The sequence below is a fragment of the Teleopsis dalmanni genome, chromosome X (genome assembly GCF_002237135.1).
Source record: "Teleopsis dalmanni isolate 2A chromosome X, ASM223713v2, whole genome shotgun sequence".
NCBI lineage: Eukaryota > Metazoa > Arthropoda > Insecta > Diptera > Diopsidae > Teleopsis > Teleopsis dalmanni.
The window spans coordinates 58,009,006-58,024,181 of NC_051848.1; the positions used below are offsets into that span (position 1 = coordinate 58,009,006).

General features: G+C 30.6%; 1 protein-coding gene across 1 annotated transcript in view; it reads left to right on the forward strand.

The window, feature by feature from the left end:
• LOC119688460 overlaps positions 1-15,176 on the forward strand; it is a 36,922-nt gene that overhangs the window by 11,791 nt on the left and 9,955 nt on the right. The window contains exons 2-4 of the mRNA XM_038103137.1: positions 759-967; positions 10,364-10,499; positions 11,601-11,734. Of these exons, the coding sequence (XP_037959065.1) occupies positions 759-967; positions 10,364-10,499; positions 11,601-11,734 (479 nt within the window). The remainder of the gene's footprint in view (positions 1-758; positions 968-10,363; positions 10,500-11,600; positions 11,735-15,176) is intronic.

Sequence of the window (15,176 nt, forward strand, 5' to 3'; positions counted from 1 at the left end):
TGCTATTGACAAATTACAAAATATAAACGACTTATTTCCAATTATTTCTGTTTTATGTTATTGCAGAAACGATTTTTCTATTCAACGTCGATATTGATCCACTTCTGTACTTTATACCGAATAAGTTAAACTGTAAAGCTGCATGATAAGAATCGTCACCAATTTTCCAAAAAATGTAACCAACCATAATTACGTACTCGTGTGTAACTTCTTGTTTCACTTCACCAATTGCCTGGATTTGTTCAAAGACATAGGTCTCTCAAAACCTGTGGTGTTTTCTTTACTGTACTTATTTAATAGAATACCAGTTCTTGTATCCGCACAACGTCACTGACTTCACAAAAGCATCGAAATCTTTGCTTTTTGTGCTTCATTTGATACTTATTGAAACTTGATTTAAACCTCTCAAGATAGCCCTAAGTTTCTTAACTATAAGTTCAAAGCCCATTAAAGTATCTGCTTCTACCATTACTTAAGTGTGAAGGACAATCAAATTTTTCCAAAGGCACAATTTTTTTTTAAATGCTCTCATAGTGAGTATCTAAGAGTTCCACTGTTTAAGGTCACTTAACTGTATTTCTCATGTCCAGACATTTCATGCCATTAATTTAACTATTCCATTGAGTATGAAATATCAGCACACTTGGGCATGAAATATTGTATCTTTTTGGCGCAAAAACAATATAATCTTATATACCTAAGAGTATTGAAAAAATTCAATATATTTTATGAATATTTTATGTTTTTTCTAATTTCAGAATTTGTCAGCTCATTACGTGACGTGCGTGTTAAAATCCCACACGCTGTTCGCCGTGGCGATAAAGCGGTGCTCAAATGCCTCTACGATTTGGAGGGTGATACTTTGTATGCCGTCAAGTGGTACAAGGGACGGCGTGAGTTTTATAGTTTCACACCGAAAGATAAATCCGCAATCAAAGTGTTTCAGTTTCCTGGTGTTAAAGTTGAGGTTTGTACAATCTTTTTTTTCTTTTCTTATTATGTGCTATTAATATCGTAAGGAAAATATTTTATTGAAACTATATTTTTAATAATAGTTGTAAAATAGAATAAAATTAAGTTGAATTGTTTTTAAAAATTATAAAAATTCTCGTTAAGGCAGTTTAAGCAATGCATATTAAATATAAAACAAATTCTAAAAGTACTTAAAAAAATTCATACATGTATTCGCAATGGATTGATGTTGTCAGGTTAGGTTGAAATGATTGAGTTTAAGATTTCTCGCTAAAAATTACTGGTTCCAAGTATTATCCGTTATAAACATAGTTCATAGAGTTGTGCTACTATTCAGTTCAGGGAGTCTAGTGTGGGGTAGTGATAAGCCCCCCAGCCATTATAGAGTAAAAGTGCGTAATAGCACTAACTCAAGAACAAGAAAAAGAAAAAGACTATTTGATTAGGGTTGTCATTAACGCATAACCTAATCACCCTAATATTTTGTAATATTTCTTTACGTATATAATAATTATGACAGCCCTCTTCTGGTTGTCTTCAAGGAAAAGTCTACACTTTCGAGTTAGACGAGTTGGATTCTGACCATTCTAACCACCTGAATACGAATAGTAAATAAGGTCTGTTTATTTATTATATTAATAATATAGTTCAATAATGTGAAAAACGTAGGTCGCATGGATTTTTTACTTCTACAAAACACCAAAAATAAAAATAAAGAATATTGAACTTACTTTCTTGATTATCAATTTTGGTGAAAACAAAAAAAGTAATCGCTACAATATTGAAAAATGAATTTGATTGAAGAAGAAAGCTTGATTATTAAAGGAATATGTCCACTTACAGTTCTATACTGTTTTTTCGTAATATATTTACAGTGTTCTATGCTCATTTCAAATGTCTGTTATATTATATGAGAGAATAATATGCATCTGTTATCATGGTGTGTTCAAAGTACCGTATTGGACGTAGCAGTTCACTAAAAGTGTACCCGAAATATTATAAAATTTAATACATAATACTTCATAATAAAAAGAGGGTATATATCTAAACTAAATCTGACAGATTGAATAAGAAGATATGAGTACGATTCAATGTAAATCGTTAAAAGTATAATTTTGATTTTTGAGCAAATCTTACTATAATATTCATAGATATCGAGCAGAACGTCATTAAATATTTTATATAAATAATATTGTCTTTTGTTGCAATTCGGCAAATTTGTAAAAAAAAATTATCCAGATCGCTCGTATCTAAGCCAAATACATCAAAAATATATCGTTCATCGTTATTGTAATGTTATGAAAAAATCTAAATATGAATATATATATTATATATAAGTATATATATATATACTAGCTGACCCGGCGAACGTTGTTTCCGCTTGCAATTAATTTTCCTGGCTCAGCTGAGTTATAATATTTGTTGTTATTCAACTTAACCTTTAGCATTTTAATACGAAAATTATTTTGAATTGATTTTTTCTTTTGAACTACAAAAAGTCCACATGCATTACTTATGTTACAAATATTTTCAAATCCTTATAAGCACTACATTTTAAATGAAAAAAGAATATCAATGGATATTACAAAGCGTCGCAAGAGCGATAACTGTCATCAATCGTATGCACTGTGTTATCTCTGCGTTGTATTCATATATCTTGACGTTCAAATGCGTCGCCAACCATAACAACTGCAACTTCATTAATAGTCGGTGCATTATATCGGCCCGCATGCTGCCCAGATGGTACTTTGTCTGCTTTTATGACGATTGTATAGTTGTCGTTTAGCAGTCGGTTTGAAACGGTATTGAACAACTGGACCAACTGGTTGTGATTTTTTAAAAACGGTTCTAAAATACCCACAATTTCTTGCTCCTCCATCTGCTCGATATGGTTGTACTGGCAACGTGCGTTTATTTGCTACTTCTCATCACCCATGAAGTAGATTTGCAGAAATTTGGGATCGTTATTGGGCATCGGCATTAAAGAACCAATTTGGTGATACACTTAGCCCTGAATCTTAAATATTGATTGAAAATTGCGACTATTCTAATTCTGAACGATTTTTGTTGTTCCAAATGATGTCATTTGAAAGCACGAATTGAATTTGCGAATTTTACGAAAAAACAATTTAGATTGAGATGTAGCTCCAGCCAATAGTGCTTTCATTGGTTCTGGCGGCGAATTCAATGGTGGCAATACAACTTTTCCAGATGCGCAGCAGAAACCTGCCGATTCCCCTTTGTATTTGAGTGCATGACAGTGTTGGCACTGTTTGTTCATAGCACCGATTACAATTCGTGAATGTGACGAATAGTCGATAACCGACTCATATTCAAACGCAAGGTGATGAAATGATGAACGTGTCAATGCCCGATACACTTGCAAACGCTGTTGTTCACGTGTTCTGAATATGTCGGTGACTGGTGGACGGGCCAGTCTTTGTCTCAATGCATTAGCTCGAAGGTGTTATTTGCGTTGCTCTTGACTTTCATTAACACGTGTGATTGTATCCTGGTTTCTTACATTCTCATTGTTTTCTGCCGATCTATTTAACCGACGGTTCTGGAGTAATTGTGAATTCCGAGTCGCTCGACCAATATTTTCTCCTTGTCCACGAAGACGTGGCATTGTTTTTTGTACGTTATTTATATCTTTACATATATAATTTTTCTTTTTTGTATGTGTTCAAGTAAATTCAAGGATGGTTTAGATTCACAATTTGGTCCATTTATATTAGACATTTAAAAGTTATTCATTCTTACTTTGATTTGTTTAAAAAGTTTAAACTCTAAAATGAATCGTTCAACTATCCTGTGGAATTTTTGAATTCGCTGGATTTACCAGGAATACCACCACATAACTTAAGATTAAAAATTGGCTCACCTATAATTATACTGTGGAATTTAAATGCATTTAAGGTATGCAACGGCAGTTTTACGATTCATTATAGAGATTTTAAACTTTTTAAACAAATCAAAGTAAGCATGAATAAATTTTAAATTTCTAATATAAATGTACATGGAAACCAAAAAATAAAAAATTATATAAAAAGACATTATCCAGTGGGCCAAATTGTGAATCTAAACCTTCCTTCAATCCACTTGAACACACACAAAAAATTTCATCAAAATCGGTTCAGCCGTTTAGGAGGAGTTCACTGTCAACACACGTACAGAAGAAATATATATATAAGATATACATATATATATAAAGATAAATAAATCGAATATTCACATATTTATTTTATTATTATCATTGCTATGGGATGTGGACCGTCGGGTCTATTATTGTTGGGCTTAGAGTAAATCTTTAAACCCTACTGCGTCGTTAAAAACTATAGAATTTAGTATAGAATTTATTTTACAGAGTTTTATTGACTGTTTCGTAAGTGTATACATTCCCTGCGAACGTCAGTATATCCTAGTGCTTAGAAAATCGACACCTAATTTGATTCTCCGAGAATATTTAGCTTACGAAAGCTTATGAAAGTCATCTGATGATAGTAAAATGCCTTGATTGCCGCTTGGCGATTTGTCGGTATTGCGATATTTTTTTCTTGTTAATTCTGTTCAATATTAAAAAGTATGCACTCAAATATTACGAAAATTTCAACTTGGAAGATGCTATTGTTTCTTACTATGCCCGCTCCGGCACCTACCTCCGTGCTGTTCATTAGCTGTTAGGTTTGTTTGACACCCTCACAGCTTCTATTGTTGCTTAGTTAGGTTTTAAAAAGTTTACTATAATAAAGCTGAACTTTGGATTCATCGTGTCCAATGGCATTGAAAACTTCGATCACTGTTTAGCAAGATTTTAAAACCTCTTGTGATTAAGCCAGCTGTCCTTTAGATTTCCTTTCTTCATACTTAGAACAGCCCGTTCTGCTTGGAACCTGACGTATACCGGTAAGGGTGTAAGTTCTAGAAAAACTCCATGGATACTATTGAAAAAGTTCATATGGCACCCCTTAAACATATGCACGCCAGTCCTGCCAGCCTATTTAGTGCGTCAATGTTATTCTGTTGTGTGGTTACATTTTCCTAGATAAGTGTCCCGTATAAGATGATAGGTCTGATTATTGTCGATAAAGCTCAGCGCAGTCTTTACAACTGTATATTATAACTGCAGTTTTTGCTGGGTTCATATTCAGTTCTAACTTGTGGCACCAGTTTTTTGTTAGTTCTAGCTCGTGTTGGAATGTGTTGCATAGAGTGTGTTCAAATTTCTCTCTACATATAATGACTATGTTAACTGCTTAGTCTAAAAATAAATGACTATGTTTATTTTGTTTTACTATAGTTAAAATTTCAATATATTTTATATTTTTATATAAGAAATAATTATTAAAATTCTATTATATTTGCTATTAATTAAATCAGCTCGTATTATAGTCTTTTTATAAAATTGAGTATAAAGAGGTTAAAATGCTTTGTGAATAATAGGGGCACCAAATGAATTAAGCAAATAATTATTGGCTTTTTGTTAACAAACGACAACGGATTTCCAATTCTCTGCATTTCTGAATTCTTAAGTATAATTTAACTTATTAGTTCAGCTCATAGTTCTTATATCCTTTTTTGTTTCCAAGACAATTGGTTTTGCGCTTGCACGCAAAATGCAAGAACCGCGAAAACTTTTCATTTTCTATGCAACTAGTTAAGACTCCTCGCTTCTCATTCACTTTCCCACTGTAATGTTGGCATAATTTTCTCTTAATTAAACACAAACTTTTTGATTATGTGCACTATAACTTTCCAGAAATGCCACTGCAGTGCGCCCAAATAGTTGGAATTTCTCAAAGAGTTCATTTCAATAAATTTATCAAATTCAACTGAGAACGGAACGGAGTCAAAATATGACTCACCATATTTAGATTCTATTGACTTTCAGTTTTGTAACTGTTTTATGAAGAAAAGGAGTAGACGTGACTTGCTACAGGATTATCAGATAAATGAAGCTAGAAATTCAATTTAATATTGTCATTAACAGATATTGAAAGATTAGATTTATGCAATCAAATCTAATTTGTTAATTACATTGTATTCTTGGTAAAATCAAAAAAAAATATCGCTTCACAAAAATTAATTAATTCTAATTAATTAATGAATTTTATTCTATTATAATAAAATAACTAATTAATTAATTTCATTATAATTAATTCTAATTAATTAATGAATTTTATTCTATTATAATTAAATAACTAATTAATTAATTTCATATAATAAAAAATAAGAAGACGTTCTAAAGAGATGTCTATTACAAAGTCCATGGTATGTCCTTCATTTGCACGTTAATGTGACTGTTAATGTCTGGATATGTTAGGATTGATATTGAAACATAATAGCGACAAAAATAAGACATCTCAAAAAAGACTTCTTGACCCAAAATTAATAAAACAACGATGAAATCAGCTTTCACTTTGAGTAACTTTTCTAATCCATGACAGGTACTGCATTGTAATCAAAACAACTGTATGATTAGGGATAAAATCTCCATAAAATAGTTAAAAAGATTTTTGTTCTTTTCACTAAAAAGAGTTTTAATTATTTATTAAAAATAATGCGTTCAAATAAAAATTTAATTAAATATACTTACATACACGAACCATAAAGTAATTGGTGTCTTGAGAAAATAAAAACGTTCCACAGTTTCTGTTTTTTTATGAACAAGATTTATAAGAATGATTTTTAAAGTCAATTATGATGAAGGAAAGCATATTTCTTAATAGAAACTATTGTTTTAATAGAGGAATATTTTGAACAGTAGTAAATCACAACAATAAAATTGTATAATTTATTAGTTAACTGACTGAGTTAGTTTGACTGACCAATCAGCTGTTTCGGGTTTTGCCAAATATCCATCATTTATGACTGCAAGAAGTTTTATTAATCAAAACATATCCGAGGAGATTAATCCAACTAAGTTAATCAACCCGATAATAATAATACCAGCATTATTCAAGACTTTGATGTATTTAGGAAATATCTGAAATATCATAACATATGTCTAATCATGAGGTTAATAGTTATTAATAGTCGCTTAACTGACCCGCGAAGAAATAACTGGTAACAAGTGACATAGCAAGGTAGTTAGTAGCAAAATAGTACCATAGAAATGGACTTAACACTGTCGTTTTCAATCTTTCCTTCAATCAAACCTGTAGCAGCTGTGGGGAAGATGATGAAATGTCTCTCATCTACTTTATTTTTGCACAGCTCATGCACGGCAGCGACTCAACATTTTTGGTGCCACCTTTCTTGAGAATCTTGATCCATTACAAGACCTAAAATTAAACAGCATTTTAGACTTTTCCAAAGGTTTTTGGGTAGTTTTAAATCCTGAATATTTTCTACACATACGTTAATACGATCTCCGGTATGACATAACATAACCTAACGCTGCCGTTGTCAATATGGTCCCACTTTTCAGTATTACGGATGGCTTTCTTTTCTCTTTTGGCTAGGGTGAAAGATAAATTATTTCTGTACTGCTTATTAGTGATTGCTAAAATCCCAAAAACCAAATAATTAAGTTCACATCAAAACCTTCATTTTTTCAGCACCGCAATACCCCATTCTAATCAAATCTCACCAGACCAGAAACTTGCTAGCTTCGAAGAATTTAAATTAGTTTGTGTTTCTAAAATTTATTCAATATTACATCTGCTGAAAAGTACTTTCTCTAAAGTATATTAAGCTGACATGATATAGTAAACAAAAAGCAGGGAAGAATTTTTTTCAATATTTGTTTAAAAACTTTATGGAATAACTACACCACAACAACAACAACAACGTCATATATACGAATGTACCAAAAATAAATGCGCTTTCACAAAATCTTTAATTTTGTGACAAAAGTTTTTCCACAAGTTAAATGAATAAAATTAGTGCATTTACGGATATTTGATAGCATTTATGTAAAGCAGCTCCTTCGGAGCTATAGCAGGCGAAGTTTGTCTTTATGCATAATAATTACTATTTTATATGTCACCGAATGTATCTTTGGTTGCCGCCTGTCGTTGCCGTCTGTCGTTGCCGTTTGCCGTCTGTCGTTGCCGTCTGTCGTTGCCGTTTGCCGTTTGCAGCACAAACCGCACAAAATGTTACACATGAATATGTAATGAAGTGAAATGTTTTTGTAATTATGCGAAATTTGGCAAACTTAATTAAGCAAAGTCCAACTGAATGCAAATTAATTGATTTGACTTCGACTTTCGACTTTGGGTTAGACTTAATGTATCCTCAGTTTTGAGATAAAGACACTCATGGACTAAATCAATTACAGGAAGCAATTAGTAAACTTCACTCCGTCGCAATGTGTGACAATAATGAAATTTTAGAACAGTTGAGATAAACATTGTGGGACATTGAAATATGGCATAAAATATTAAAAAGTTAACCCAAATGAATATTATATCAAGAAATTATTCATTACGAAGAATAGTTTTGTAACTAAAAGCAATAAAATAAAATTTTAAATTTTTTAAGTCCAAGAAACATCACAACAAAGAAAATGACTTGTGTAGTAAATCAAGTATCAATATTAATTCCGATTTGACATTAATGTGACATTTATTTAAATTTAAGGTCTCACTTTAGAGACTCGAAATCGTGTAGGTCACTTAACTGATAAATGCTTTGCGAAACTAGTACTTAGGTTAGGTTAGGTTGGAGTGGCGGACTTGTGTAGTAAAAAAACCCACTTCAGCTCAAATAATGGCACGTTGTGTTACCACAGGAAATAGCGTTGGTTCATGAAAGAAAACCAACCTTACAATTCTATGAATCTGGCCAGGTCCCTAACATTGTAGGACGACAGCTCAGTTAGATCGGTCAGAGAAGTGGCACCTAAGATTTTTGATATTCTCCTAGTTAAAAATGAACACTAGCACATGAGATAGAAAACAGTTTCCTCTTCGTCGCACAATCGCGACAAAGATCATTATAAGGAATACCTAGTCTCATAGCATGCCTCCCTATTAAGCAGTGACCTGTTGGCACCGATACTGTAGTGCTGACCAGATTCCGTTTTAGTTGAAGAAGCAACCTGGTACGTTTCTTTGTACAAATTAAACCAAATCGACCCAGAATTCGGACAGCTGGATACATCAGCCCATTGTTGCTTGGTTATATTTAGATATTTTTGTTAAATAGTCAATTTAACTGTTACAAGTGGAGCAAAAAAATCTGAGAATTAAATGTCAGGAAGAAGACCCCCTGCCTTGGCAAGTTCATCTGCCCTACAGTTGCCCGCCATATTACTATGACCAGAAACCCAGATCAACATTAACCCACTAGTACGTACCAGTACAATTTTAGTCAACTTTTCTAAAGAGTTCAAGGCACATATAAAAATAAAAATGTTTTAGTATTTTATAAGGTATATTATGTATATATATGTTTATGTATATTATGTATAGTATATATTTAAAGTATTATTATACCGATTATTCTTCTTTTGTATTTACCAATTCAATTTCGATAAAGTTTAACAATTATTTTGCTTAAATTACGACAATAAGAATAACATTTTTTTTAATAGGTCAAATAATTAACGATAATACGATAATTGACCATACAATACAAACAGTTAATAAAATAATAGAAATGAACAGATAATTGGCTTATAATATATAGTGGAGCAATGCAACTATAATTCATACTTTTTGCTAAATAAATGACACAAACCGAAGAGAAGGTTTGGGTTCAATACATCTCCGTTTAAAGATTTTATTATATTTAGTGGAAATGGTGTATATCCAACATAGTATTCCTTTCGCGACCCTACCCTAAAGCCAAACTGTGACAAAAAAAAAATTAAAAGAAGTCTCAACTTGAACTCTCAACTAAGTCTAAAGGAAGTTATTTTATGAAAAAATGACCCTTTACTATTGTACTTTTTTTCTATCTCTCTTCTATCTTCTATGTTGTAACTCAACTATAACATTTTCTATAAATAACATAATTGAGAACTAAGTGATTCCATAAGACTCCGCTATGGAGAACTATATCACTGATTCAAGATTACTTCAGAAATCATTGACATCGATTTCAAAATGGCGAGACGATTTCACAATGGCATTACTTGATTTTTGTTTGCCAATAGCTGCAGTGAATACCTATACTAAAAGTTTCTAGAACTCCTGACAGATAAATATATAAAAAAATAAAAAAAGTTTAACCTCCTTCTTTATATATCACTAACTTATCAAAGAGCCAATATAAAAAGCAACCCTATATTATCTTATATATAATATATATAAATAGTATAAGCAATTAATATACCGTAATATATGAATAATATTAATATGAATAATAATAATACTTATACAATAATATTAATATTAAATAATAAAATAATATTTCTTTATAATTTTTTTTTATTCATTAGCGTTCTGCTTCAAATGAGAGTCAACTAGTACTGGAATCGGTAAATTTAGCGACCACAGGGAAGTACAGTTGTGAAGTTTCAGCGGATGCGCCCTCTTTTCATACACTCATATCAGCCGGTGAAATGGAGGTTGTTGGTATGTATTCAACAGTTTATTATTTTATTATTTTATAAGCGTTTATATAATCGAGGTTGTTATATATTACAATAAATATTTTTATATTCTGACACAAAGGGAATATTAATAAACTTGAATATATAATATTACGTGAAAAAAAATTTTAATATATACAAAATTTACCTATGGGAAACTAAATGAAAATAAAAGAGATAATAATATTGACTTCGTCAAAACGTCTGTAAACTTGAAATATATATGGTATATTTATAACCAATATCAAGGTTAGTTAGTAACCAGCAATGACACATCCATTTCATCTATTAATTACCTTAATCTACCTGTATCTACAATAAAATCTTTTTCAATTAATAATTATTAATTTTAATTAATTATGTGAAAATTTTGAATACGTGAGAAGCAAAACTTTCAGGAGATTTGTTAGTTGAGAGAAAGTACTCCTCATTTACCACAGGGCCCATTTGCTTCGCTTGTTTTTCTAAGTTGGAAAATGTCGCACTGACAACGCGGGTGTTCAGACCCATGATAACAATATTGTCGGCATATGCAAGCAGCATCACACTTAAAAAATTTTATATATACTTATATATATATATACATAAATATACTTTTGGCTTTTTATTTTATCCAATTCATATATGTTCTCCTCAATTCATATATGTCTTACTTACACGTTTAAATAACTTTCCGTCTATGTTATGTCAAAATACTATGTTTATTATGTGAAAGTTCACAAATTTCTGTCGAGATCTTTAGTTTCATCATTTGAAAATGTAACCATCAAAGCTGATTAGTTAATTAAATAATTATTTAACTGAGATGTTATGCAGCTTTGCTCTTTACTTCGATAATAATAACAGTGATTTTACACAATGCATTGAATTTTTTTTAATAATTAAATAAAAAACTATATTAAAATGTTTTTTTTTATTTCATTTTTAATGATTTTACACAATGCATTGAGCTTTTATTAATAATTAAATAAAAAACTATATTTAAATATTTTTTTTTTATTTAATTTTTAGTAGTTAGTTTTACTTATTTATTTTTATACATTATGCACATTATTTTTAACTTTTTAAATTCGCCTGGTTTCAGTAGTACCGGGAAAGGATCCAATTATAACAGGCTTACGTCCACGTTATCGAGTCGGAGACATTGTACGCGGCAATTGCACTTCTCGTCACTCCAAACCTGCTGCCAATCTTACATGGACCGTAAATGATCATGAGGTAAATAATAATCATAATTAACATATAATGCATATATCTATATATATATTTATATATATATTATATACAAATACGTATATACATACATATACGTACATATATACATATATATACACGTATTTATTTTATGTATTTACATATTAGTTTTATATTTTATTATATTATTAAGATTGGTATAAGGAATAAAATAATAAGTATTGGAAAACGTACCTTAGGAGGTCTTAAAGAACTATGAGAAACTCTTTTAAGAGGTCAACAAAATTCTTAATTGATGTTCGTAGATCTGGATTCAAATACACACACATTGTGGAAACTATTTAAAAAATCAAATTATTTGGAGTCTATCTTAAAAAAAGAGTATCATTTGTAGACCTGTGTGGAAAATTACTTATTAAAGTAATAAAAACAAAAAAAAAATCGAAATATTACCCGCTACTTTCCACGTTAAACAGATGACATTCGTATAGCGTTTGTCTCCTTCATTTCATTTCAGTCTCCTTCACATGTTAGTTTTTTCATATCAATATTCTTAGAGGCCTTCCACAAAATATATTTGTATATAAAATTTTTAACCATTATAGTGTTAATGTATGTTTCTATCCCTTTCAAATGTATATGATTCTCTCGTTTCCTTTAGTAATTCTTGAATCATCACTGAACCATTGAAATCACTGAATTCAATGTCGACAGCAGTATTGTTCTTCTAATCTGTTCATTTATTGCATACTTCTGAATGTAGTATTATCATTGCCAATGCTTACCTTACAGTAATCTTTGCTCGAAGTATTTTCATCGAAACGTTTCCATGAAAACCACTCATTGTACTATTCAAAGCTCATCGTGATATGAGTGAGGTATGATGCTATGCATATTTGGAAACAAATATATTCGCCGATCTCTCCGAAAATTTGTCGATAAAAATAGTCAAACGTACCATTCAACTGCTTGTTTTACTAAACCTACTCAAACATTTTAGTAGTTCTCTCGTATTAAAGCATGCACTAGAACTGAAAAGTAATTCTCCGTTTAAAAGCTGGATTTATGTTGCAATGGCAATAAATGCATAAATTGAAGTAAATTTCGTCTTTTTAATTTCTATTCCATAGAATAAGTGGAGAACTGTTCGATTTAAACCAGCATGTACTGGATTCTTTTTGATTTAATTTTTGGATTTTCTGAAATTTTTATTTCCTCTTTTTTATAAGATATTTTATCATAGTTAGTTGTTTAATTCCAATTTCAATTTTTGATTCTAAAAAGGAATTGTTACTTTAACTGAGAATAAATTGTCACAGGATGCCAATTGAGTAAATGACACTTATGATGAAGAGTATGAGTGAGCATGAGTATTTATAAATATAATGTTTTTTGGTCTTGTGGGCTTAATTATCAGTATCAGTATCATTTTTTAATTGACTTATGCAGAGTATTGGATAAAATTTTTACACCTAAATCGGCGAATCAGCGAATATTCCCAGTTGCTGTTCCGAACATTGCTGTTCATTCAGCGCCGTTCTCTTTCATAAAAATTCAGATTTCCACCTTTTTTATTGTATTGTCATAGTAAATTAATTTTTGCGGTATTATTATTTTTCTTTCGAATCTTAAGTCCAATCTATTATGGTATATTATCTTTAGTTTATACTTAAATAAGGTAACTGCTTGATGATGTTATGGGCATACGTTCAAAATATATTATTATATAAAGGCAATTGGATCTGTCCAGAAAAACGATGTTGTTTAAAACAGTAAACGAAAATAAACAGTACAGTATTGTAGTGTACTGCTCTTGTCCGAGACACTTCAAAAAATGTTCAGGGTTTGTGTTCGCGGACACAAACAGTATAAGTACACTATACTCGTTTAGTGTTTTCTAACAAAGATGGCAAACTGTACACTATGTTCGGTACTTTAGTGTTTGTTTTCGTTCGCTGGTTTAAACAGAATATTTTTGATTGATGTGTTGCATTTAAAGTTATTCCTAGCTTTATTTTCCAATATGTGGTAATAGAATACTAAGCAACTTAGCTTAATACTTTCACTATAAATACATAAAAATGTTCATTCTTCTTATGCTGGTATTATTTTTTTTTAAATATGCTTCACTACTTTAACATTTCAAGCTGTTGTGTTTATAGATACGCTATAGATATGCTGTTCTATATGAAAAACATAAATAATATATAAGTTCTTACAATGCTATTAATCCAAAGATTTGACAAAATCTGAAGCGACAATATTACTCGATATGAAATACATTACAATAGAAGTACAATTATTTATAAAAATACGGATTTGATAATATATACATTTTATAATATATACATTCAATTAAAATTGATATTAATAGCATTTTTGCAAATAAGGTAGGTATGGTATTCTAATTTCCAGAGTCAGATTTTTTGAAATTTATTCCAATTGTTTTTGTATCTATAGAAAGTATTTAAGTCCAAAATAAAAAGTTGCAAAAATAGTCAAAAATAAAATTTTTTTCATTTAAAATAACAATGGAAGTGTAGCTGTGTAACAATAGAAATTACTCAAATTATATTTCCCAATTTCGTATATTGTGAGTTTTTCTTTTTTTACTAATTTGCAAAATAAGTACAAATTAGCACAAAATGTCCAGTCTATAAGGACTCCGGTCATAATTGGAAGCAATGATGCAAATGGGAGGTACATGCACACTGTAAACGAAGTACTCTTATAACAAGGACTTAACTTATATACTGTGTTTGTTGTTTGGCAATAATTTTGCGTTTAATATATATGACGATTCACAAATGCAGAGTCTTTAAAGGCACAAATAAAAAGGGGATTAATGGTGGCTATATGTTGCTTATATAATTTAAAAAATAAAACTTATTATATAACTAAGTCTAATAAAGCCTTTGTTGTGCTTTGAAAGACTCACTCAAACGGTGTATGTATGTGCATATATTTAGGCAATATAATAAGAGAAAAAAAGGATGGAAATATTAAAAAAGTAAATCCTTGCAGTGTTCCACAAGATGGGACCCATGCTACAAAGGCGGTTTTGATTGTTTAGGAGGAGCGATTCGGTACTATGAATACTATAAGGTTTATAAAAAGATTTATATATATATATATACTAGCTGACCCGGCGAACGTTGTTTCTCCTTGTAATTCTCTTGAGTAAACATATTTGCTGCTATTTCCATATCGCATTAGAGTGTTACTCCAAGTCAAATTTCTTTAATGAAAGACCGTATAGAGCCTGTCTTTCCTAGTCTTGCATCCTTATGATCTGATCCATGAAATGCCCTCTTAGGTATTTATTCCGCTTGTGCATCAGTGCCGGGCACATCCCAAGCACATCGTGTGCAGTTTCTCTCTCTTCTCTAAAGTATCTGCAGTCTGAGTTGAATTGAATTTCTAACTTCGATAGGAGATTATTCAATCTATAGTGACCGGTCAATAG